This window comes from Medicago truncatula, chromosome 2 (assembly GCF_003473485.1).
Source record: "Medicago truncatula cultivar Jemalong A17 chromosome 2, MtrunA17r5.0-ANR, whole genome shotgun sequence".
Lineage (NCBI taxonomy): Eukaryota > Viridiplantae > Streptophyta > Magnoliopsida > Fabales > Fabaceae > Medicago > Medicago truncatula.
The window spans coordinates 44,901,064-44,927,131 of NC_053043.1; the positions used below are offsets into that span (position 1 = coordinate 44,901,064).

At 30.6% G+C, this 26,068-nt stretch overlaps 3 protein-coding genes across 9 annotated transcripts; 1 reads left to right on the forward strand and 2 right to left on the reverse strand.

Moving 5' to 3' along the window:
- Positions 1-6,697: 6,697 nt before the first annotated feature.
- Positions 6,698-9,181, reverse strand: LOC25487696 (protein NUCLEAR FUSION DEFECTIVE 6, mitochondrial). Of its 7 annotated transcripts, none has more exons than XM_024775891.2 (4): positions 8,828-9,088; positions 8,522-8,643; positions 8,389-8,449; positions 6,698-6,864 (listed from the first exon to the last, which is right to left on the reverse strand). In XM_024775891.2, exons 1-3 carry the CDS (start codon positions 8,974-8,976, stop codon positions 8,427-8,429), a joined length of 294 nt encoding a protein of 97 aa, XP_024631659.1. In that variant the 5' UTR covers positions 8,977-9,088; the 3' UTR covers positions 6,698-6,864; positions 8,389-8,426. The 7 variants fall into 7 exon arrangements, 6 of the variants coding, with proteins under 6 accessions (XP_024631659.1, XP_013465147.1, XP_024631658.1 ...); XM_024775890.2 differs by lacking the exon at positions 6,698-6,864 and adding an exon at positions 6,935-7,258; XR_003009095.2 differs by lacking the exon at positions 6,698-6,864 and adding an exon at positions 7,573-7,834 and having other exon boundaries at positions 8,365-8,449.
- A 1,687-nt stretch (positions 9,182-10,868) lies between these two features.
- On the forward strand, positions 10,869-15,929 carry LOC25487697 (nuclear cap-binding protein subunit 2). Its single transcript, XM_013609694.3, has 8 exons — positions 10,869-11,030; positions 11,119-11,342; positions 12,925-13,063; positions 13,783-13,816; positions 14,112-14,222; positions 14,920-14,976; positions 15,100-15,221; positions 15,481-15,929. The coding sequence occupies exons 1-8, from the start codon at positions 11,013-11,015 to the stop codon at positions 15,553-15,555; spliced, it is 780 nt and encodes a 259-aa protein (XP_013465148.1). The 5' UTR covers positions 10,869-11,012; the 3' UTR covers positions 15,556-15,929.
- A 4,409-nt stretch (positions 15,930-20,338) lies between these two features.
- On the reverse strand, positions 20,339-21,452 carry LOC25487698 (protein E6). Its single transcript, XM_013609695.3, has one exon. It carries the CDS (start codon positions 21,370-21,372, stop codon positions 20,641-20,643), a length of 732 nt encoding a protein of 243 aa, XP_013465149.1. The 5' UTR covers positions 21,373-21,452; the 3' UTR covers positions 20,339-20,640.
- Positions 21,453-26,068: the final 4,616 nt, after the last annotated feature.

The following is a 26,068-nucleotide window of genomic DNA, read 5'->3' on the forward strand; positions in this document are numbered from 1 at the left end:
CTTTTTTCAATTGAGTCTAATATTTCTTAAATTAATTATTCAAAAATCTCTAACTCCTTCAACAAACCCATAAAATTAGTTTAGCTCAGTTAGTAAGGACAATGAATAATATATTAAAAATGCAGGGTTCGAACCCTACCTGAGTCCATTCTTTACAACCTCGTGAAAGAACACACAGTTCTTATTTTTTTACTAGTGTCGTTTCTCTCAACTCAAATTTTATATTTGATCTTCTTTTCTTCTTTCTATTTACTTTTCCCTATTCTCATGGAATAAAGGAACATAAAACCTCCCTCCATTAAACTACATCTCCAACCAACTTTTTTACCACGTTGTGCCTCAATTTGACATTTAAACGAAAGATATTAATGTGTCAAATATAAATCAAAGTTCTACAATAGATAAAATAGTGAATGTTGAATAATATATAAATAATATGACCTATATATATGTGCCTAAAGGTTATAGTGGAAAAGTTATAAGCTGATGGAAGGGTAGATGTTATATTGAGTTAATAAAATACATGTTTATTAAATATTTTAAATTGATGTGACATTTTTTAATGAACCTAATATTTTAATAGCATGCTAGTCACCAAAAAACTCGTACAATTATCAACAATTCATTTTATTTTTATCATGTTCAAATTCCATTCTTATCTTCTTTCTTTTTCTAATTTACTAAAGATTTGATTACGTTGGTGCAAATTTTATTGAAAGAAAACGCATACATGCATGTTTGTTTTTTAATACCTTTTGATCATTTTTTTTTTAAGGATAATACCTTTTGATCATTGAAAATGTATTTATACCCGAAAATTACATGATGTATAAGTTGTTCCGACTATTTCATTTAATCGTTCAATTTTCATGGTGGAAAGTTTTTTAATTAGTTTGTTTATGTATTTTACTTTTTTCATGACTTTTATTCATGCTTGTTTGTTCATATTGAACTATATAAGAACAAATAGCTCATGAGTTTTTCATTCATGTTTTTTATTTTTGAGATGAAGTTCTCATTCATGCTACTACTCGCTACTTGTTACTATATTATAAATATTATATGTTCATGTTTAATTAATATCGAAACTGGCTATAATAATAATTATCTGACTTCAGATGATCTTTTTAAGCTTTTTTACAATCAAAAAGCTCAAAAAATCTCATATATATATATATATATATATATATATATATATATATATATATATATATATATATATATATATATATATATATGAGATTTTTAAAATGAGAGGGTGGGAGGGTTAAATCATATCCCTTGGATCAATCTTTATGGTGGTATTTAATTTTTAAAGTTGCAGCCAAACTTTTCACCTCCTACATCTCCTCTCTCGCCTGTTATAATTCCACCTTCTTCAAATTCCATTAAGCGTGAATCATAAAAATACAAGGCTGCAAGATAACTCATAAATCAAAGTTGACGTAAACTCATGCAATCTTTGATTTAGAAAGTTAGTCAGTTTGAATTCCATAGTTTTTATATAATTAAACTTCATAGTTTTTGTGGACCTGGTAATTTTAGTTGGTTGGATCTACATTTTTTTTTACCCAAATTAATTAGATCTACAAGAGGTAACGAAATGGAAACCTAGAAAATCAAAGGTGTTTTTCTAAGGATTGAACAATTATGAAAGAAAAAGATGGCCATTTATAATTTTTGACAATGATAATAGTAACCTGAAATTTCATAAGAGAAGAGAAGCAGCGTACGAAAAAATTAAGATGGCCATTTATAATTGTACGAGAAAATTAAGCAACTATGATAATAGTAACCTGAATTATAAAGATGGCCATTTATAATTATGGAACAATTGTGGAAGAAAAAGGAAGGATGGCAGTGAAAGAAAATTAAGAATTAACAGTTGGATAAGTGTGAAATCTGAATTTCAGAAGAGAAGAAAAGCAGCGTACAAGAGAGAAGATGAAGGTTAAGAATTTAGGATAGCACATTATGTTTGTTTTAAGAACAGTCTAATCTCAACCGTTGATATTAATCTAATCTAATTTAATCTAATGGTTAGCATTTAACCCTCTCACCTCTCATCTTAAAAGCCCTCTCACTTGAAATGCCCTATATATATATATATATATATATATATATATATATATATATATATATATTGTTTTGGACTTAATTTTTCACTTCCAATAATACATTTCTTTAAATAAATTTGTCTATAAAAATGTTTTATTATTAGTGTCATTGAAAAATATAAGTATATTTGTTACAATATAAAAGTGCAAAATATATATACCAATAACTTTAATCAATATTAATTTTTATCCCTAAAGAAACACAATTGAAATTTCATAAAAACCATTTTTCGTAATTTATACGCATTAACACAATTAAAAGAGCTGACTGACTGACACGTACCCACCCGAACGCTAGTAATAATAATAATTTATAATATATACCGTATATAAATGAAATATGAGATTTTAAAAATGAAATATGAGATTTAGAGCTGCCTTTTTCACTATTCCGTATATAAAGAATTTATATTATATTTGGTATATTGAAAAAGATAAACATGGTTTATTGGATTTGTTATAATTTGAAAATCACAAACATCTAATCGCTATGCTTTTGATCAAAATTAAAATTTAATGGAAAAGCAACGTTTATAATTAACAAATATATGTCACACCTTAGTTTAATACAAATACTAAGACAATGCAAAGGGAGGAAAGATGAACATGTGAGTGCCGACTTTTTGCTAGTAATATATAAAAGAAAAACACTTTTTGAAATGAATTTTTTCTTTCATTTTTACCATTCATTTAACCAGCATGATTCTTCCTGTCAATGGCCAAGACTTATGGAAGAGGACAGAATGCACTGATCTTCAACCACCACCTGTGAAAAGGCAACCTGGTAGACCTAAAAAGAAGAGGAGATTGGATGCAAGTGAGCTGATGAGAGACAACTCAGAAATGAAGAGAGCTACATATGGAATTAAGTGTAGCAGTTGCAAGCAAACTGGACACAACAAGTCAACATGCCCACTACCTACACCAGCAACAAATCAACCTGCACCATCTGCTCATGCACAAGCAACTTCTCAGGCAGCACCATCTGCTCATGCCCATGCATCTTCTCAGCCAGCAGCATCTTCTCAGGCAGCACCATCTGCTCATGCCCATACATCTTCTCAGCCAGCACCATCTTCTCAGGCAGCACCTTCTACTCAGGTAACACCTCAACCATCAAAGACTCAAGCATCTCAGCAACCAACTCTGAAGAAAAAGAGATCACCTAGAAAAAGAAAAAATGTGGACCATGTTGCTGCAAATAAAATCTATTCAAAATGGATGTGCTTTTGCAAGCTAACAATGTTCCTAAGACCAACACAATTCCAAAGCATACAAATCCAAAAATCAACGCCATTATCAACCACTCCCTTGTTCTTGATAAGTCACTCTTCAACTTGTTTTTCTTCTTCTTTTGTTTTTCAATCTTCAACCTTTGTTTTTCAATCTTCAAATCCCTTTCATCCATAACATCATCTTCATCAACTAACTTAAAGTAACTGCATCCTTTATCAATCGAATTTCTATAGTTTCTACAGCCCCAAAATTTCTTCCCACAATTTGGATTCAATGCATCCGTTACAGTTCGAACAACAACATTTTCTCCACACCTGCAATTTCGTACTGCCCTTCTTCTCAAACTGAACCCAACCGAGCCAGATGCATATGAAGAATCATGAACCCATTGAGTATTTGTAGTGTGGTTTGACATTTTTGATTGTTTACTGAGCAATGAAGAAGAAAAAAGAATGGTGGGAGATGGAGGAAGGATGGTCACGATGGAGAAGAAGATTGGGTGAGGAAGGAGAAACAAAACCCTAATTTTCTCAATTCCTTAACCTTTTATACTGCTGACAGGGTTTTCCATGTAACTAAATGATAGGCCTACGTGGAATGCCAGCAAGGACAAAGTTAACGTTTTTTGGCAAAAATTAACAGAAGGGACCAATTGAGTAAACAGAGGTATACTTAGGGGACCAATTTGAGACAATTTAAAGTTAGGGGACCAAATTGAAATGCAAAAATAAGTTAGGGGACCAAACCTTTAATTAAGCCATACAAAAATTAGTTAAATCTCATATGTGAACACTTCATGACTATAGGAATAATATTAACATTATAACAAAAACTTTATTCTTTAAAAAAAAAAATAGTGGAATATCCTGGATTCAAACTTCAGCGCCTACATATATTACGTAATAGCTAAGTTCACATAATACGTATACTTTGTCGAGATACTTATGCCAGAAAGAAAAAACTTGTGTTTTGACATAACACTCTTACTTTCAATTTTACACTTCACACAATTATTTTTAATAATTTTTAAGTTTCCTTCCGCTAATAAAAGCGAAAAATACATGGTGATGCTCATCTTCATGCTCATAATATTAATAATAATAAACAACTTAAAAAATAGTAATAATGTTTATACCCATAAACAAATATTTTTATAATAATGTTATATTGTTTTTTTGACAAGAATATTATATTATTGGTGTTATTAAGACACAAGAATTTATATTATTTGCAATATTGTTGGTATCATTGAATAAAAACGATCATGTTTGTTAGTTTGTTATAATTTGAAAGTCATTAATATTTATATTTATATTTTTAATTAAAATTAAAAATTTATAAAAAAACATCGTTCATAATTTACAAACGTTAACACAATAAAAGAAACGAAGATGATAATAATATAACAACAACAACAAACAGTTTATAATCTACACATGACTAAGTCTTTGAAACAAAAGAGCAAAGAATATCCAACACATATTTAGTGGAACCTACTCTAAAAAATAAGTTTCCATCATTAATATATATATATTAGAAATTGGATTTGACTCCAATTAATTACCTTTATATTAATTTTTTAATATAATTTTTAATTAGGGGCATGAAAATCATAATATTGTTTATATTCATGAAAAATTTATCGAAAGAAAATGTATACATCTATATTTGATTTTTCATACCTCTTGATCATTGAAAATGTAATTAATACACCCGTTGACGTCGTTACGACTGTCTTGTGTGGAGAAGTGATGTGTCTCGTGTGAAGAAGGAGGTCATCCATACTATTACTACTCTTGTCCAAACACGCTTAACTGCAGTGTTTTGATGGGATCTGATGTATTAGTATTGGATACGATCACCTTACAATTTCATGACCTTAGTTTTTGATGGAATCTAATGGATTAGTGCTGGATATCTCACACAAACATGGACTTTCAGTGACATTAGTGTTGATATCATCAACTTGCCAACATAAATGGAACTATCATATCTAGCCATATTGCAGTCGACTTCTTAATTATTACCTTTCCCTGATTGCACGTTGGTGGTGCATCTTTCATGATCACCAATCCATAATTGGGTGTTGGTGGCACAACTTCTTTCAATGATGAATAATCCTTCAGATCACACTCCCATGTTTGGGTGGCGCATTGAAAACCATTCTCCTTCTGCCCATTATGAAGCAGAGAAACCTAAGTAGAAGCTTTCATACTCTTTCATAAAAGTTCTTATTGCCATTAAATTGACCTCCAAACTTGGTTCAACCAGCTGTCGCTGAGGAAAATTGAAATTGTATGCCCTTTAAATTATAAAACTCTATTATTTAACTTATGGTTTTCCTCTTTTTATTTTTCAAAACTTGCTATCATATTCATATATAACTCCTGTAAAAAAAAAAAAAAAAAAAAAATTTCAGTGAACAACATAAGGTCTTGTTAACAACATGATCCCTAAAGAGTGTTCGGGACACTCGTTAACATTTTTCAACATAATATTATCTTTTGTTGACCCTTGCCCATCCATTCCTAAGTTAGTTTGGACTCGTTTGTAATCCTTATCATTCATTGATGTTAAACTGGTTGGCTTGAAAAAGTCGTTTACCTTGTTTGAATCATTAAGTTGGAATTTTGATGCGGTTCAATTTAAAATTGAAAACATAATAGATCTAGACTAATTTTAGTCAATCGTTGTCGTAGTTATATTTTAAACTCGTAGACTAGTATGTGTGAGTGTGTGTGTGTGTGTGTATATATATATTGGTTTAATTTATTATTGAAACCATAATAGATTTGAGAAAATAGGCAACTTGGTCATTGATTTTGTTCTCTAAATTTTAGAATAGAAAAATAGACCGTTAATTAGTTGTGTAAGTTTCTTCCCTCCATCAACTTTAGACGCTGCTCTTGATGACGTGCATGCTAAATATTGCACTACACTAGATTACAACACTATCGTTTAACTCCGTGCGTAATCAAACATAACATTTGAAATAAACGGATGGATGAAACTAGTTGATGCAGAAGCAGAACTAATTTACAGACAGATTGTGTTTTTTCAATAAAAACCTTGAACCGTGATTACAAATTTAGAGACTTAGTTGCCGATTCACTAGAATATATTTATACTTAATTTAAGTCATTTTTGCAGTCATTTTATATTATTATGTTTGAGGAACTTCAACTAGTTCAATACTTATTTTGTTGGGAAGATTGAGATGCCATGGAAACCATTTTCAAATAAAGATGGCGGATTGAAAATAGACTATTAGTATCAAACAAAGGTGGACAGCTTTTTGGAATTTTAAGTGAAAACACAAAACCGTAATAACTTTAAAAAGAAGGGAGGCAAGGCAAAACATATAATAGTTCAAATATCCAATTATTCAATTCAAAGCTCGTATTTTATTAAGTATTATTATCAATCCAACTTTGATAGCCGCGAAGTAAATTTTGAGAGCATAATCTGAATAGCATTCTGTAGTTATCACATCATGAACCCTCCTCTCCTTCTGAAAGTTAAAAAGACGAGGCAAATGAGAAAATTGGAAAACTAATGCCCAAAAAGAGAAATTTTATCACTAAACCAGACATAAAACATCCCTAGCCGATTAAATAAGAAATTTCAAAAGAACATGGACAAAAAAGACAACTTATCCAACACTCTGCGAAACAATTTCAGCTTATTGACTTTAGACACTAATAATTATGGTGGAAAGTAGGCTTTTATAAATCTAGAAAAGAAACAACAGAGTTACAAGTGGTCTAGCTTTTCAAAAGTTCCTTTCAGCCTTTAGGACTCAATTTAACCCACCAATGGCTCAGACAAGACACTCTCATGAAGTAGATAGTACATAAAAGATTGCTTCGATCTTCAGAACACTTATCACACATCATCATTGCAATCTGATTAAACAAAAGAGATCAGTATGTACCTTTATTATTAATTTATCCTACAAATTGAATCAGTTATGGATTTAAAGACAGGATTTAAGAAGTTAAGTCACACAAAATAGATGCATATACTCTTTCAAATAATCCAACATAACAGACACAGGAAATAAAATGAATTCAAGAGAAACTCTAACAAGAATGCCGGGTATTTGTTGAAGTTATAGTTTTAAGAAAAAGAAGGAGAAGAATAAGAAATAAAAGTAGGATTTTGAATATGACAAAAAATCCTACTATCATATCCAAAGTCCGGACAATTGTACCCAAGATGTATAAAATTTTGAACAATAAGATTGATAAAAACAGAGAAATATTTATTTCCTAAAACACAAAGTAAACTGAGAATCCAGCTTGATGATATTCTCACTAATCCAAGAGCAGATAAATTTGCTCTAAATTTATACAATAAATAGTGATATATATTATCTAGCATTTTTTCTTTATCAGATTTTGTTTTTGTTTAAAGTCCAACATCATAAGAGGTCCACGTCATCCCAACCTTGCTTCTTGATCTTCAAATAGTCTCTTTGCCTACATACAAAAGGAGCATGAATGGCTTCACTAAAGATTTAGTTGCTTGAGAGCAGGGAAAGCAGAAGACACAGGGAATAACTTAATCCATTAATCTTTGCTACAAGATTAATAATTATAGAAAGATACAGGTATATGAACCCCCTTTTTCCCAAAGATATGAATAATTATATTTCATGTATATATTTTGAACATGTTTCCTATTAACAATAGCAAGACTCCATTAAGTTTAACTCGATAATTCAAAAAATACACCACCTTACCCGAAAATTAAATTGAAGAAAGAACACAAGGAATCCTAGAGATGTTTACCTACCTAATTCAAAAGTAAAACCTATCCGTCAAGTAAAACCTAACTCAAATAGGTCTCTTGACGTTTTAATATTTCAAAAAGCTCCATGACTCTATCAAATTTTTCTCATATTACTAGTCCTTGCGACAACACGCTAAGGAACAAATTGATAGTAAGTAGTTAAATATAGGGACACAATTGATATTAAGCTGTTAAAATATATGGAACTTGTTAGTACGTTGTGAAAATATATGAATCTAACCAGGGACCAAATTGACGGTTTAACAGAGCTGGAGAATCTCAGGGATCTAATTGAGTGCACCCTACAAAGTCATGGACTAATTTAGCGGTTTACTCGATGATAATTGCATTAAAGTGGTAGTGTCAGACAATACCTTCAGGAAGCCATGCGTAGCTGCGTTGAGAAACAACTAACTTCGAAGTCATCAACGCCGAAGCAGTTGCCGAATGAAACGGCAACATAGATTCCATACAGAAGCTCAATTCAACAGGACACCTTCACACACAAACAATTCCACAAAAAATAAAAATAAAATCAAAATCAAAATCACTCATTTTCAGCTCATTAAATTAACCACATTAAAATTGAATTAACACTAAATTGAGCACTATAAGCATGTAAAAAACAACGATTAATTCGTAAAAATGCTACAAAAGGAGCAATAATAGTAGTGAATTACCTGAATGCGGATTGGGATATAGGTTTGTTCGAGGCGATTCGGAAAGGAGTGCGAGCTGATTTAGCTTCTGAAGCTAGACGGAAGGCGGAGCGGGAGATGGAGGAAGATCGAAAAATCGATCTCGCGGCGGTTCCGGCGACGGAGGCCATTTTCGTTATCGGAAAGTTTTTAGGGTTTGCGTAGGTTCTGCACAGGCAACGGTTTAGGATTCTACGAAACTTTGTAAAACCCTGCTTCAGTTGATGGACTCAAAAGTGAAAAATGGGCCTAAAAAAGTTTGGGGCTTAAACTTTGGTAGAATTGTTCTTTGAATTCTGCTCTTCACACAGCACTTTTCGCTCGCGCCATGCAATCATTCCAAAAATACCCCTTTGATAGTTAACTCACGTTAGGGAAAATGTGAATTTTCTTATTCATTTGGCAGCTAGTACTGCTTTATGTGTAATTGCTATATATGCTATACCATGCAGCAAGCAACCTTGTTCTATCCACTAGTTCATATTAGAGAATTTTATCTAGTATAAACACCTGTGATTATACCATGCAGCAAGCAACTCTCGGCTACTAATAGTGGTCGCCACCTAATCATAGGCTAATATAGCCATCTTTACATGTGTTGTTTGTCCAAAACTCCACCTCATCCATCTTCTTTTTCATTGAATGCAACTTGGCCAACTTTTGATTTTGGATTGAAATGCATTTTGGCTATGCAGCAATAAAAACGCGACTGTCCTTTTAGAATTATGAACTAGCGTGAGTTAACTCAAGCAGCGTTACTTAATTAGCGCATAGTTTTACATTTGCGTTATGGCTTAAATGCTCTTTTGGTCCCTTAACTATTTAATTGGTATCATTTTGGTCCCTTAACTAAAAAAAAGATTGTTTGAGGATTTTAAGTTTTTTTTTAGTCTCGTTTTGGTCCCTTCTGTTAGGTTTCCGTTAGGGTTTTAAAAAAAAAGTTAACTCCTGGACACGTGTCACCTTGTCATTGGCTCTGAGATTTTTTTTTTGTAAAAAAAAATTCTCAGAGCCAATGACAAGGTGACACGTGTCCACACTTAACGTTTTTTATTAAAACTAACGGAAACCTAACAGAAGGGACCAAAACGAGACTAAAAAAAAACTTAAAATCCTCAAACAATTTTTTTTTAGTTAAGGGACCAAAGCGATACCAATTAAATAGTTAAAGGACCAAAAGAGCATTTAAGCCTTTGCGTTATTTAACTAGTGCAAGGGTAAATTTGGAACGGCTGTAGGGCGTGAGTAAAATGTGCAGGGTGGAGAGCATAATTTTTGCTCTTCTCCCACCCATCTGTTTTTACTCATTCCTGCCCTACGTTAGTTAATTCACGTTGAAAAAATACAACTGCGTAAGTTAACTCACACTCGACTACTTTGATGGGGATGAATAAATACAGATGGAAGAAAAGCAATTATCAAAACTTTGACCTCTACAAAATAAAATGAGAGTTGTTTTTATCCTTAGTTGTTCAAACTTTTCCACACATCATATATTTATATTTATTTTTCAAACTAAGCCAAGATCATTGTTCAATTGTGGCTAAACTTTTAATCCAAAACTTATATTTTAAAATACTCAAATTTAAGTTTTTTGAAACATGTCTTTTGAGAATACTCAAATTTTGATGGAGCATATTTCTTTTCAAATGAGATGTGTGTTTCCTTTTTTGTTTTTTAAATCATTTGTTCTGGGAACAAGTTTTCAGTTCAGTATTTAAACTATCATTTTTTCTTTAAATTGTTTTTAATCAATTAATTAAATCTCTACTCTATAGATTCTTAAAATTTAAAATAATAGACGAGATAAAGGGTATTTTAGAGTTCCCGTGAGTATAACTCAGTTGGCAGGGACATGCATAATTATATGCAGGGAATGAGATTCGAACCCCAGACACCGCACTTATTCACCTTGAAAAAAAGTGAATTCTACTTGACAAAAAAAAAAAAAAAGGGTATTTTAGATATTTAAATGATTTTGTGGGGGGTAGGAAGCATAGTAGAGGGGTATAATAGAGAACTTTCTTCGTAAAACTAGACTCACATTTCGGGTCAAAACGATCCACGTGAAGAAAGAGTTCATCTTCTCGAACTTCACTGCCCTAATCGCAACATTTCCTCTTCATTTTACATGAATTTCCACTCATAACATTCTCGCTCAGTAACAATGGCGTTGTTATTCAAGGTACACTATTCAACTCTATTAGGTTTTCGCTATTTGATTCAATTATTTGATTTTGATTTCAATTTTTTCTTCTTTGCAAATGTTTTAGGATCCGGCGAAGATCTCGGCATACAGAGATAGAAGATTCCCTGGAAATCAAGAAGAATTTGAGCATGCGCTTAAAACTTCAACCACCGTTTACGTTGGGAACATGTCGTTTTACACTACGGAAGAGCAAATTTACGAGCTTTTTACACGAGCTGGTGAAATTAAGAAGATTATCATGGGTTTGGATAAGAACACCAAAACTCCATGTGGCTTTTGCTTCGTTTTGTAAGTTACAATTTCTGTTCAAACTTTACAAATACTAATGTAGTTATTTTAATTTCTAGGTATTAGCCTAGGCCCTTTTTGGATAAACAACTTAATTTATAGCATAAGCGCTTAGGCCCTGTTTGGCGAAGAAATAGCAAATAGCTGATAAATTAGCTTTTAGCGGACGAACTTATAGAGATAATTTAGCTGATTGAACTTGCACTGTTTGGTAAAATTAATGTTTGAACTAACTTAAAAATATGAACTGACTTAAAGGTGATATATTTATAAATATGAAATGACATAAAAGTGATATATTTAATGAATATTTAAATTTTTTCAATTAAGATTACAAGGATGAAATTGAGATAAACAATGAAAGGTATAATATACTTGGATTAGCTTGTCATTTTTTTTTGAAGAAGACTTGGATTAGCTTATCATAAAACGCTATAAGCTAGTAAAATTAAGCTATAAGCTTGTGAGAAAGTGACAGTTACCAAACAGGTCTTTTTCATCCAATTAAGCTTATAAGACATAAGCTATTAAGCTCAAAATTATGTATTACTACCAAACAAACCCTAATTATGAAATGGCACATGTTTAATTAATATTTATTTTGTTTCAAGTAAATGACGGGTAAAAGTGAGAGTAAATGATAAGCTTTAAGCTATAAGCTCTTGAGAAAAAAATGTAAGCAAATGGTTCTTTCTTAACCATATGACCTTATAAGCTGTAAGCTCAAAATTTGGCATTGGCAAACAGAGCCTTATTCTAAGCTATTTCCTTAAATAAGCTAAAATAAGTCAGGCTGTTTTCCTGGAGAGCTTATGGAAATAAGTTGAAAACAGATTATTAACATGTCATAAGCTGGTTTAATAAGTTCTCCCAAACATTTTCACAAGTGATGATGCTAGTTGATAAAGCTCAAATAAACAAATCCAAACAGACCATTAATTTATACAAAAATGATAGTATCATACCTTGCATAGAATGTGAGTGAAACGGAGAGTGATAGAGTGATTGTGTTTAGTTATACTCCCTCCATTTCAAAATGAGTGTCGTTTTAGCCAAAAAAAATTGTTTCAAAATGAATGTCGTTTTCAACTTTCAATGAACAATTGATTTTTCTTTTCCATCTTTGCCCCTCATTAAAATAAGTACTTTAAGAAGTTAGTAACATGTGCTGGTGTCAACTTCTTTTGGGAAAAGTGAAATACATATGGGAAAAGTGCTAAACACCCATTTTAATTGGCTTAATGATACATCTTCCATTGAAAACGTGAAATACATATGGAAAATAGTAAGGCTATTTTAGTAAAATTGCTATGACATTTGACCACTTTATTCCTTTCCTTAATCTGTGTGCAATTGGCTAAAACGATACTCATTTTGAAATGGAGGGAGTAGAAAAACGTGTGAGAAGAAAGGAACTATAGATTGTATCTATTTGAATTGAATAGTGTAGTTGGTGATAATGCATTGTTAATTTATTGGCTATTGAATAAATAACGTAGTACTGATTGATGGTTTTGGGTATGTATTTAACTGAGTACCGATTGATGATTTTGGGTATGTATTTAATTGTTATTGTTACTAGATATTACTCTCGTGAAGATACTGAGGATGCTTGCAAATATATAAGTGGGACTATACTGGATGATCGCCCTATTCGTGTTGATTTTGACTGGGGATTCCAGGATGGAAGACAGTGGGGTCGCGGTCGTAGTGGCGGCCAGGTGAACAACTTTAGTGCATCTAAGTGTGTATATTTTAAATTAGTAGTCGAAGCCCATGTTTACCTGGACAATTTGATTATTTTTTGTTGTATTTTTACAAATTTTTGTTTTCAGCATTTACACCATCAGAAAAGAGAATAACTTAATGCTTCACAAATTTTTTGCTTAGAGTGAATATTTTAAACTAGTTGTCGAGTCTATAGTTTACCTAGACAATTTGGTTATTTTTAGTTGCATTTTACAAATTACTGTTTTCACTTTTCAGCATTTACACCATTAGAAAACAGAATTAACACAATGGTTACAACAAACTACAACCAAACCTTATCCTATTAAGTAGGGTTGGCTACATGGATCAAATAACACCATAATGTTATACATTCTATTTCAACTCATTATATTCTGACGTAATGTTCTGTCACATTTCAGTGCTTTACATAAACAATGTTATTTTCTTCTTATCACAATGACTCATCCTAATTTTTAAAATATCAATTATCTTGGACTCTTGCTTGAAGAGTTGTTTTTTCATTTTCTTTTCAACATACAAATTTTATATATTCTACAATAACCGTGTAGTATCCCATAGTTTTTAAGATTTATCAGCTTCCATATCCCAATGTTGTATTGTGTTATATGTTTTCCAGTTCTTATGGCTTTGTTTTCTAAGGTTGCTTTAGTTCTTGGCTGATATTTTCCGGTGCTGTTAATTTTTGCAGGTGCGTGATGAATATCGCACTGATTATGATCCAGATATCCTTTTTACTGTTTTTCATAAATTTATCTGTTATTGCCTTCATTTGTGATTCTTATTATTTTAGAATGAACTTCACATTTGATCAAGGACATCCCTACATGTTCAAACAAATAAATTTATTAGATCCACTATGATTTTACCTGGTCTAGTTGAAATTGAATAATGTATATTCCCATACCTTCACTTGATCTTGAACAAGAAATTTGACATCAAAATTACTTCAGAAAATACTCGCTTGCACTAGTATCTGTATTTCTACTAGTCTCCTTTTGTTTCCTTAATTCTACATACGTAGGGGTGGATATGGAAAGTTGGTTCAGAAAGAGTTAGAAGTACAAAGGCATCTTGTAGACTACGGCACTGGTTCTTTGGGATCTTTTCCGCCAGTTATTCCATCTTCGTGTAAGTTACTGTTTTATTTTATATGGATCTTCAGCTGCTCGTAGCAACCCTGGCTCAACATTTTACTTGTTTTTGATAACAAAATTTGATCAATGTATTTTTATTTTATTACTTTTTTAGTTTTCAGATTTGCAAATTATGTGGCTACTTATTAACCTACTTGATTTTTATTGAATGATAAGTAACAACACTGACTTGAAAGGACATCGAATTATGGACTACTCTCATTGCTTCATTAGCCCATACTTCTGTTTACATTGTTAGTTGAGCATAGCACTGTCTCTGTGTAAATATGCAATACACGAGGCAGCCTCCAACGATGTGCACTCTTTCAGTTAGCCTGTCCTCTCCTGCATCCTATTTATTGTGCAGTATGAATAATAATGCAAAGTGATGCCTTCAATAGCAAATACCGCCATAGCGTTTAGGGTTTAAATATATTTTCCTAATGGTTAAAATTCAAAGACAGTTTCTATCACTTAAATATTCTTAGACTTTATTATAATCTCCATACTGTATGCTAGGCTGAAGTATCCACATCTGTTGGTCTTATGAACTACGCACCAGCCTCTCATTGTTTTTTTTTTTGTTTGCCTTTTTTCAACTATCTAACATCCTGTTACATTTTATAATTTGTGGTAGTTCTCTATCATTTATTCTCTGCAAATTTAACGGTTCAGCAATTTTAATCTTGCAGATGGTAGACATGGTGGTGGCCATGGTCACGGTGGTTCCTATAGGCATGGCAGAGGAGGTAGTTTCATCTCAAAGCAATTTCTTTTGTCCATCAACTTTTAAGAAGCACTTTGGATTACTGTTATTATTTGCCTTTGAAATTACAAATGATTTAATTAAAATTGTCTCTTTGGCATTATAGATTATCAAAGGAAGAGATACAGAGACGATGACCGCTACACACATGAGCCCTCAAAAAGAACATCAGATCATGAATCTCGAAGGAACTCTGACCATAAGAACTCTGACCATGAATCTAGACCAGTGAGCTCTACAAATCTTGATGATGCTTTTGTCTAACTGTTCAATTATATATAATAGTTCCAGTTGCCATACCAAATAGTATGACATAGCATGTGGTGTGGAACTTGTTTCGTTAACCAAAAGCTTATGCTTCTATTTGTATTGTCATGCCTAAAATTTCTATCACTGCTAATATTAGTCGATATTCTTGTTACAAAAATGTCATTTTTCCTCCTTGCTGATCCAAGTATTATTTGTCTTAATTTGATCTGGTTGCCAGGAAAAAAATCCACGGTTTCGGGAGAGTGGTGATTCTGATGATGAGGAGGAAGATGATCGTAAAAGACGGGGTTAACCAGAATGTCATACTCAATCAAGCTGATATGCATTGAAAGTTTTTCTTCTGGCATGATGATAAGTGGCAAATTGTTGTACATCATTGCAAATTGCAAAAAAGTTACTGTTAGCTTAACCTTATGATATTCTTGGCTACATCTGCTGCATGTGGCAGTGCTAAATTGTGTCTTGTAGCAATAGTTTTCTTATGCCTTGTTTTTTCTCATAATTAGAATTAGTTAACTTTCCGGATCTGTATGCACAAGGCATCAGCTTATTAGGTAAATGATGTGGCATTGATCCTGTTTGATTAATCTGGCAGTGTGTGTGCGTGATATATAGCTTGCTGGCCTTCACAATGTTAAAATTACTTAAAATGCAATTTTATTGAAACTATCTATCTATTTATGTTCCTATGCATACTTCCACCCCTACCCCAGCCAATAGCCTATTCGTCTTGTAGGAAAAAGAAGGTTATTTGTGCGTATGAATACCCTTCATATCATTCAGTTCAGATATTGGTTAAGAACCCCAAAGTTCGCACTTTGTGCTGAAGGACTATAATGAATTTATTACACTTTAGCTCAACAAGAATGGTAAGGATCCTCCACCATTACCTTCACCATAAAAATAGAGAAAAATGGACCGCCAAACAAGGATGGATCTATATGTTAACATTCACATTGGGGACATTCTCCCTATTAAGAGCTTTATTATATATTAATCCTAAGTCTTTTATACTATATGTTATATGTTTAACGCTCCACTACGATGTAAATGAGTATTGTTCTCATTGATGGCAAACTTGATTATTAGCAAAGAAGTTATGGAGACATTCTTCCTTAAAAAAAAAAAGGGATATAGGGCACTTTTGGTTTTGCCTCCTGTAAATTAATTTTTTTTAGATTCCGTCCTTGTAAAATGAATATTCTTCAAGATTGCCCCCTAAGCCCTGTGACTCAGCAGAATCTATGATGTGGCACCTACATGGTTTTTTCTTTTTATTTTTTACTTTTTTTTGCTTGCCACGCGTAAAAAATAGTTTACACGTCATTTTTATTTAAAAAAATTAAAATAAAAAATAAAATTTAAGAAAACGAAAATCATATTTTAAAAAATCTGAAAATTAATTTCCAAAATTTTAAAAAATCTGTAAAAAATTCAAACTATTTTTTTAAATCGAAAAAAAATTAGATTTTTTTTCCAAAAATTAAAAAACATTTAGATTTTTTTTCGAAATAGAAAATTGTCTTATCTTTTTCGATATTAAAAAACATTCAGATTTTTTTCGAAATAAAAAAGTTTTTTTAATTTTTTCTACAAAGAAGGAAAATTCTGAAAAATATTTTAATTTTTAAAAATTTGGATATAAATGTTTTTAAATTCCAACTATTTAATCTGAAAAAAAAATTGATTTTATTTAAATTTTTAAAATCTTAACTTCAGATATTTTCGGAAATTTTAAATTTAGAAAAAATTCTGATTTGTTTTTGAAATTTTTTATAAAATCCAGTTTTTTTTTTAAAATACTTCCTAATTTCAGAAAAAAAAAGATTTTATTTTTATTTTTTTAAATAAAAAATAAATTCGTAAAAATTCAGGAATATAATTTTTGAATTTTTTTCTAAATGCTAACTTAATATATTTCCCATCAATGACAGGAAAACCCATATGGTATACCGTTTCCATTCTCGAACTTAATATATTTCCAAATTTTCCAAAAAAATTATACTAAATTTAAAGAAAAAATCCGAATTAAATTAAAATTATAAAATTTGGAAAAAAAAGTATTATCTAATTTTTTTGAATTTGTAAAAAATATTTGAATTTTTTTCTAATTATTTAATTTCAAAAAAGAATTTATAAAATTTCTGGAATAAAGATTTTGAAATATAAAATATTTTTTTTATTTTAAAAATTATATTAAAAAAATCTGCATGTTTTTTCTGATTTTAACAAAAATCCGGAACTTAATTTTTTTTTAAAAATATCTGAAATTTTTTTCGATTTTTAAAAAGAATCTGGAATTAGGAAGTATTTTAAAAAAAATCTGGAACTTTATTTTAAAAAAAAGAATTTCAATTTTTTAAATTTTTGAAAAAAAATTTCTATTTTTTTTCTGATTTTTAAATTATTTTTCGTTTTTTAAAAAAAAATAGATTTTTTTATTTTTTTTTAATTTTAAATGACATGTAAATTATTTTTTACACTTGGCATCCAAAAAAAAAATGAAAAATAAAAAAAAAATGCCACATCATAGATTCTGCTGAGTCACAGGGCTCAGGGGGCAATCTTGAAGAATCTTCATTTTACAAGGACGGAATCTAAATTTTTTTTTTACAGAGGGCAAAACCAAAAGTGCCTTATATTACAGGGGAGTAAAGACCTATTAACCCAAAAAAAAAAGTTATGGAGACATTCTTGCAATCGAGTATGTTATGTTGGATCACGTAAGCTTCTCTATACACAATACTAAAACATCGATAGTGTTAATTTTAAAAAGGAAAATGCTAACTTGTGCCTTATGGGCACAAGTTAAGGTTTCAAAAATAGAAATTATGCATTGAGAATTGTGCCAATTTTTTTGGTGGTAATATTTCTCAACAAATACTTTCTCTTTATAGAAACTTTAACATCTGATGCAAAAGTTAGCATGAACCTTAACATGAGCAAGTATTTCTCAATAAATAAGCTCTTTATATATAAGGCTTAAATGCAATTTTACCCCCCCACCCCTATTTTGATTGAATTTGAATTTTGCCCCCCTATTTTAAAACTTGGAATTTTACCCCCTCTATTTTAAAACTCGGAATTTTACCCCCCCTATTTTATGTTTTTCAGGATTTTGCCCCCTCCCCCTATTTTATCCACATAATTAATTATTTGTATTAAATGATTTTTAATGAAAAAATAAAAATAAAACCAAAAAAATACTAAAAAAAATGAATAAAAAATACTAGAAAAAATGCATAAAACTAGTATGATCTCTAAAAATAAAATAAAAAACTAGTATGAAAATACATGAAAATAGAAAATATTTAGAGGTGCAAACTAGTTTTTTCATGTATTCTTCTTAATTGAATTTTTTCTTGTAATTTCATTGTTTTTCTATTTTTTAGTTTTTTTTTTTGTGTTTTCTTGTTTTCCTTATATTTTTTTACCAAATTAATATTTTCTAATCGTTTCTTTATTTTTCTAGTATTTTTTGGTTCTTTATTTTAAAATAGGGGGTAAAATTCTGAAAAACGTAAAATAGAGGTGGTAAAATTCCGAGTTTTAAAATAAGGGGGTAAAATCCCGATTCAATCAAAATAGAGGGGGTAAAATTCCGAGTTTTAAAATAGGGGGGTAAAATTCAGATTCAATCAAAATAGGGGGGTAAAATTGCATTTAAGCCTATATATAAAATACAGATTGGCCTGATCGATCTAGTCATCTAAAGTTGCTCCCACATAGTTTTTATGATGATTAAGATGATTGATTTTGGTTCCAACAATAAGCACTTAGATAAAAGCACCAAAAACTTCCTTAATTAACTATACAAAATGGTGGTTTCAGACAAAATTGAATGACATATAGCAGAGAATAATTTCAATTCATGAAGAAATTTCCTAGCAGCTCCAAGATCTATAAATTTCATGAACATCCCACTAGAAAAACAAGGTGAATGTTCAATGAGAGAAACAATGGAGTAAAGGGGTAGTTTACAAGTTTGGTACATGAAAAATAACATCTTGCCTTAATTTTGCCATAGATTGGTAGGATTAGCTAAATCTGGTGGTTCAAAACATGGTTGGGGAATGCCCACCATATGGTGATCTCACACTAGTTTGAATTTTTTTTTTTCTTCTAAAAAGATTATAGTAAGATTGCATTTTCAATTTAATAACATTTGTATATTCCACAAAGCTATGTTTTTTTTTGACCAAAAAATTCCACAAAGCTATGTTAAACATTGCACTTGGGACCACCTTGACTTGGTTGCATCACATTGTTCGAGTAATGAGTGAAGTAGTTCTATGCCTTTTGCGCAAATGTAACTTACAAGCATTCAAAATTTGATTGTTCTTGTTGCTAATGATTACAGAAACCACTTTTTTTTACGGAATTACTGGAAACACATAATAATAATGTTTTCCTACATTCACAATTTTTCAAGGGTATTTAAATTTTCTGTCTGGCTCACAAAATGAAACACATTAAATGAAAAAATAGACGTTCAACACTGTATAAGTGAAAAAAACCCAACATCTTAGATTTTATATGAATATGTCGTGTTCAAGTCATCTGCGTGGTTGCTCTTAACCTAATCTTATGATCACCGATGTTTATACTTCTTTTATGACCCAATATTGATTTTATAAAAGGTGATCAACTCCTTGTATCAAAAGTCTTATTTACAATCGTAGTCAAGCAACGTGTCTCATTGATATATACGAGCTAACGACTATATATACAAGTGTATGTGGACCAATAAACTTCCATTTCCGGGGAACATATCCAAATGCGATGTCCAACCTAGGCTTTAGGCTCCCCATATGATCAACAAGTTGCAAGTAAAAATCCAACTAAAAAGGAGGAAACATGACTTAAGATTTTGCATAATTTTTGACGACTAATTTACAGTTTTTAATGGTAGTTTAATTTTCTGTATTTAATTAATTTGGACAGAAAAAATTAAATATTTTGGGAACACAGAGAGATGCTAAAAGTCCCCTTCTAACACCCTGATGTTTTTATTTGATAGATTCCACTTAATTCTAAGCTATTATTGATTAGAAGAACTAAAAGTCTAAAACTCCTAAACAAAAATTTGATGACATATAATAATAATGCTTGTGCTTTCTGATTGTTACATTAATAACACAAAATGTTACATTAATAACACAAATGTTAAATAGTTTTGGAAGAAGATAGAACCTCACACTGCAAAACATGAAACTGTGCAAGATCATGGATGCATACACCTTAAAAATAAAGCATCACAATTATCTCATTACTGATTAATTTCTTTCCAATGTGCGTGCATTGTGTATCTCTCTCACTCTAAATTGTTTAACCAAATATATTATATATATATATATATATATATAAAGAATCCTCATCATGGTGTGTATGTGTAACCTTGTGCTTCTTGCTGCTTCTCATACTCTTCCATAGTCTCAAACTCATTTTGATATTGATTCTTTTCATAGTTACCTTCATTTTCAGTGCTTCCTCTCCCTGATTCATATCCATTAACGTTGTTATACTTCTCATTTTCACTATTTACATTGTAATAGTACTTTCCATTCTCCATAAACCTTGTGTCACTCATTCCTTCTCCTTTCCTCTCATAATTGTTGTTGTAAAACTCCTTTCCATTGTAGCTGTTGTAACTGTTCTTGTTCTCTTCATTGTTGTAGTTTTTTGTGTACACTTCATTGTTGTTGTGGAAGTTTGTTTGAGGATATCCTTTTTTGTAGCTTTTATTATCATTGAAGTCTTCATTGAGAAGCTCATCTTCAAAATCTGTTAATGTGGTTTTTGGAGTTTCCTTGGTTGGAGAATATTGGCTAGAATCAATGCCATAGAGACCGTAACCGTTTCCCGTTTCGACTAAAAATTGAGGTTCTGGTGCTGGTCCTGATGGTATATTAGTTGATTCAATCTCTGGTGCAGCTCCAGGTTCTGGTGCCGGGGCTGGAGATTGAGGTAATTGAGGATCTTCAACATTGTGGGTGGTTTTGAAATGAGTAAAGAAGCTAAAGAACTTGTTTTGTCTAGCTTGAATTTGGGGTGAGAGGAAAAGTACCAATAAGAAAAGGAAAGAGACTTGGTTTGCAAGAGAAGCCATGTGTGTGTGAAACGGAGCGGAACAGAATAGAACAGACAATGAGTTATGACTGTTGAGAGAATCAAATTGTTAGGGTCATTTTATAGATCAAAAGACCAGTAAATTATGCGAGGATTGTGGAAGGGTAAGTAAATGTGGGGTATAGTATAAGAAAATTAATGACTTATAAGGTCATGATATGCATGTGCAAGGTTTTGGAAGGTCAGCATGGGAGACATAAAGATAGGTAATGTAGGGCAAACATAGTAAAAAATGACAGTTTTTGCTTTTTCTTTTAACTTGTTACTCTTTTGTTATATGAATTCAAAATTGTTTGGAGGGCCTACCACAATTCTTTGTCTTCATTGTTAGGTAACTATAATGTAGATGCTTGTTAGGAAAAAAGGGAGGGAAAGATGGAAGACAATTGTAAGTGGGAGTGTGAACTATCAGATTGTACAATTACACAATCATGCAATGGGCAATCTCTGAACTGTCAAGAGTAAAATTGAACAGTTCACTTTTCAATTTTGTATTATGACTCGAAAAGTGTAGTTCAGACATCGGTGGTTTAGGTTGAGACACCGAAGAAATTATACACAAGAGGTTCAGAATGCAATATCTGCTAGTAGCACTAACATTTCACCCTCCCCCTAAGAAACTAATTATGAACATTTTCTAATAAAAAATATTATATTTTGAATTCATTATTTACTAAAAATTAAATAGAGTACTATTTTAATCCGATCCAAATTAGATAATTTTGGTGGTCACTCTAGCACTTAATTTGATCAAGTGTGTGAATTAGAGTTTGTGTATTATGCAACACACATGTCTATTTTAATGATGATAAATGTTCAAGCAATGCCCTACAAGGTTAATATACATTTCTAGTAAGGTTAATTATTCATTGAGTGGTCTATTTGAACCAAATTAGTTACACAAACTAACCAATGTGGGCTTGTAACTAACCACCAATGCTTAAAGGAAGTTAATTGCTGTGAGGGGGATTAAGACATTTTGCTTAAAATATAATCAACGACATTGTCTTCGTAGCTTTTAGATTAACAATTAAAGTTGCATACATAAAATACTGTCTAAGTTTTTATAAGAAAAATAATAAGTTAGCTTAATGAACGGCATGATTAGTTAAAAGCACGTTTGCACTTTTGAATTTTGATATTTGATTTGTTTTGGAGTGCTGTTGAAGGAATAGTTTTTTGCTTTGGATACTGTGGCATGATTAGCGGGAGAAGTTGAAAAACAAAGGCAGAATGGGGACATTTAGAAGCACCTAAAGAACATACCTTTTGAGGTGGGTGGGTGCACATTTTGACTTTGATTTAAGTGATTTAAATATTAAATATGTTTTTGGTCCCTTTAAATATACAAATCTTTCATTTTAGTGCCTCTAAATTTTTCATTTAACTTGTAGGCATTGTAAAATTTCGTTTTAGTGCCTCTAAATTTTTCATTTAACTTGTAGGCATTGTAAAATTTTCAATCACTATTCATGATCCCTATTTTTAAGTCAATTTTTATATTTATTAATGAAATTGTGCAGAAATTTGTAGAATATTGTAAAAATCTCTTATAAAAAATTAGAATTTTTTAATGAAACCTAAATTAAATATAAATTTTTAACTGCAAAAAATTAAAATTTAATTCATGTTTTGTTAAAAAATTCTAATTTTTTTTTTGTAGAGATTCTTATAATATTATAAATTTTTCTGCAAAATTTTATTAAAAATATGAATTCTACATACGAGTTTACTTTAAAGGAGGGACCAAAAGTGAAGATGAAAAAAATTTAGAAACTAAAAGTTGATTTTTTTAAGGACTAAAATGAAAAATTGACATATTTATAAGGACCATAAACATATTTAACGAAAACATATAAAATAATTAAATTTAGTACAAAATGACGTGTCCAATTCGGAAAAGAATGCTTCTTTTCAATATAAATATATAATAGTTATCATTAACTTGACTCTCAACATGTTCCGTGAACATAGCTCAGTTGTTAGGACAATGCATTATTATATGTAGGGGCTGGGGTTTGAACCCAGACACCCCATTTATTCATCTTATAAGGTGAATTCTAGCCATTAAACTACCTGACAAAAAAACTTGACTCTCAACATAATACTAAATTTGCCAGTTATATAATGTTTTCTTAGGTGTTTGGTAACAATTGTTAGTGGCCTAAAGAACTATACTCTATGTCTTCGGCCTACAAGTTTATAAACGTAAGCCTTATACCCATTATATTTACAATTGTTTGGACAATAGATTACCATTACATATAATAAGAGGTCAATACTTACTTACATAAAAAAAGTTGATATTAATCTTATACAGTTGTGCGTATAAGATATTTGATCTACACAAAACAAGAGTTTTTTTTTTTTTTTTTTTTTTTTTTTTTTTTTTTTATGTTAACTCTATGGTTCTCGGGGAAAGAGATGAGATAATCTAGAATTTGGCCGGAATATAAATCAAGTCTGGTAAAAAACTTGTTCCATCCAAAATCAAACTCAAGTTCTCATGATCAATTTATTTTTAGTGGAGCTTATTAACCAATTGAATCCAATTTCTTTTTGCTTGGTTAAATACTTAGAGGTTTGAATCCTTCCCTAAATTAAGTTTTTAAAAACGAGAGCATGAGATATATTTAGGGGCGTGTATTGAATTGAGATTTTAAAAGATTATTTTGGCAAACAAAATTCTGAAGATTTTAAAAGATTTTGTGAGATTATATTGATTTTGTTGGATTTTAAAAGACTTTTTGTAAGAGAAATGATATTTGAACAACCATTTTATGACAACTTTTGTGACAATTTTCTTTCTCATACTCACATTGTGTTTTTACCTTCTCTCTATTGCTTTGGTATTTGTGCCAATACTCATATTTCTTTGTATATTTAGGTTGTCCCAAAAGTTGTCAACAAAAATTGTTGTTCAAATAACACTCATATTTTTGAGAAATGATATTTTAAAATCATGATTTTGAACACATGATTTTAATGGATTTATAATACATATTTCAATGTACAGATTTTGAACACATGATTTTAACTTATAAACTTTTAAGATTTGGAAGTACTTTGTGAGAATTCGTAAAATTTAAAATGACTTTGTCAAATTTTAACAAAAATTCAAAATTACAAGAATGGATGTACAAAAATATTAAAATATCAAAGGTTTGCATGATAAAAAATAGTATTAATACACTTTTTAAATTTACGATAACAATATTCATAAGATTGACTACTAATATAATTATAAAATCAAAACTTTTAATCCTTAAAAAAGAGTATTGATACTATAATATAAACATGTAAAAACACAAAAAAGAATAGAATAAAATATAATTATAAAATCAAAACTTTTATTCCTTAAAAAAAATGTATTGATCCTGATAGAATAAACATGTAAGAACACAGGAAAAAAATAGAATAAACATGTAGTAACGTGATCTTGATTAAAAAAAATAAAATAATGTGTTCAACGACGACAACAACTTCGTCGAGAAATAAGTGATTTTCTATTTCCCTTTTGTTGAAATAAGTGATTTTCACATCTATTTCGTTTTATTTTGTGATTTCGTCGTCTTCGTGCGACGTTGGTTGTTCGTCGTCTTTGTGCGACGTTGTTTGTTTTTCTTGTTTCTCTCAGGTATTTGATCGCTTCAGATTGCCAGATTTGCTTCGATCCAGTGCAGATCCAATCAATGACTTTGACGTCATCCATGTTGCAGATCCGGAAACATGGTTATTCCGGAGATTTAAATATAGTCATATGTGTAGGCATTTGTACTTTGCCGTTTCATGTTATTAACATGAATGTTGTGAGCATGTTCATAGATTCATCCTTTTTGTTTTTAGCGAATTTGCATTATATCAATGTACTCTTAATTTGAATGAATGAATATCTTTTATTTTGTAAGAAAAAAAAAAACTTCGTCGAGAAATAAAACGGAGTGAACCACAAAAATATGGAAAAAAGATAAAAGAAAAAAAAATGACATAATGACGAAAGAAAAAAACAGTGAAAGAGTTGTGTCCAGAAAAGAAAAGAAAAAAGTGAAAGATGATGTCAACAGTAACATATATTTGGTGTAAAAAGAGTCTCAAGAAATCTCATGTCTTTGTATGAGATTGTTAGTTTTAAAATTTTCAACTAAAAAATCTCACAAAATCCATTATACCAAGTAATCCATTGAAATCTATACATTTTTTAATACCAAGAGACAATTTTTAAGTTGTGAAAAATCTTGATCGAATACCACCGGATTTTGTTGGATTCTTTAAAAAAATCTTGAAAATCCTAATTGAATACCACCGGAATTATTTCTAATCTTTTAAAATCTTGATTGAATGCCTCGAGATTTTTTTATAACTATAAAAGTCTTTTACAATCCTTCAAAATTTCAATTCAATACATCCATTAAAGGTTTGAGTCCAAAACGATAAAAGTTTTTCCATGTTCTGAAATATTCTCCATGTTCTAAAATTACGTATTTGAATTGTACAAACAATCTAATCATTCAAAAGAGAAAAAGTATATATGACAATACATTCAAAACGATAAAAGTTTAATAATTTTTCCAAGTGTATAAATGTAACTTATATTGGAGGTGAGAAAGGAGTTCATCTTTGCTCCATTTATATTTGCTCCATTTACTCCTTTTGAATTTACAGATGTGTGACATGTG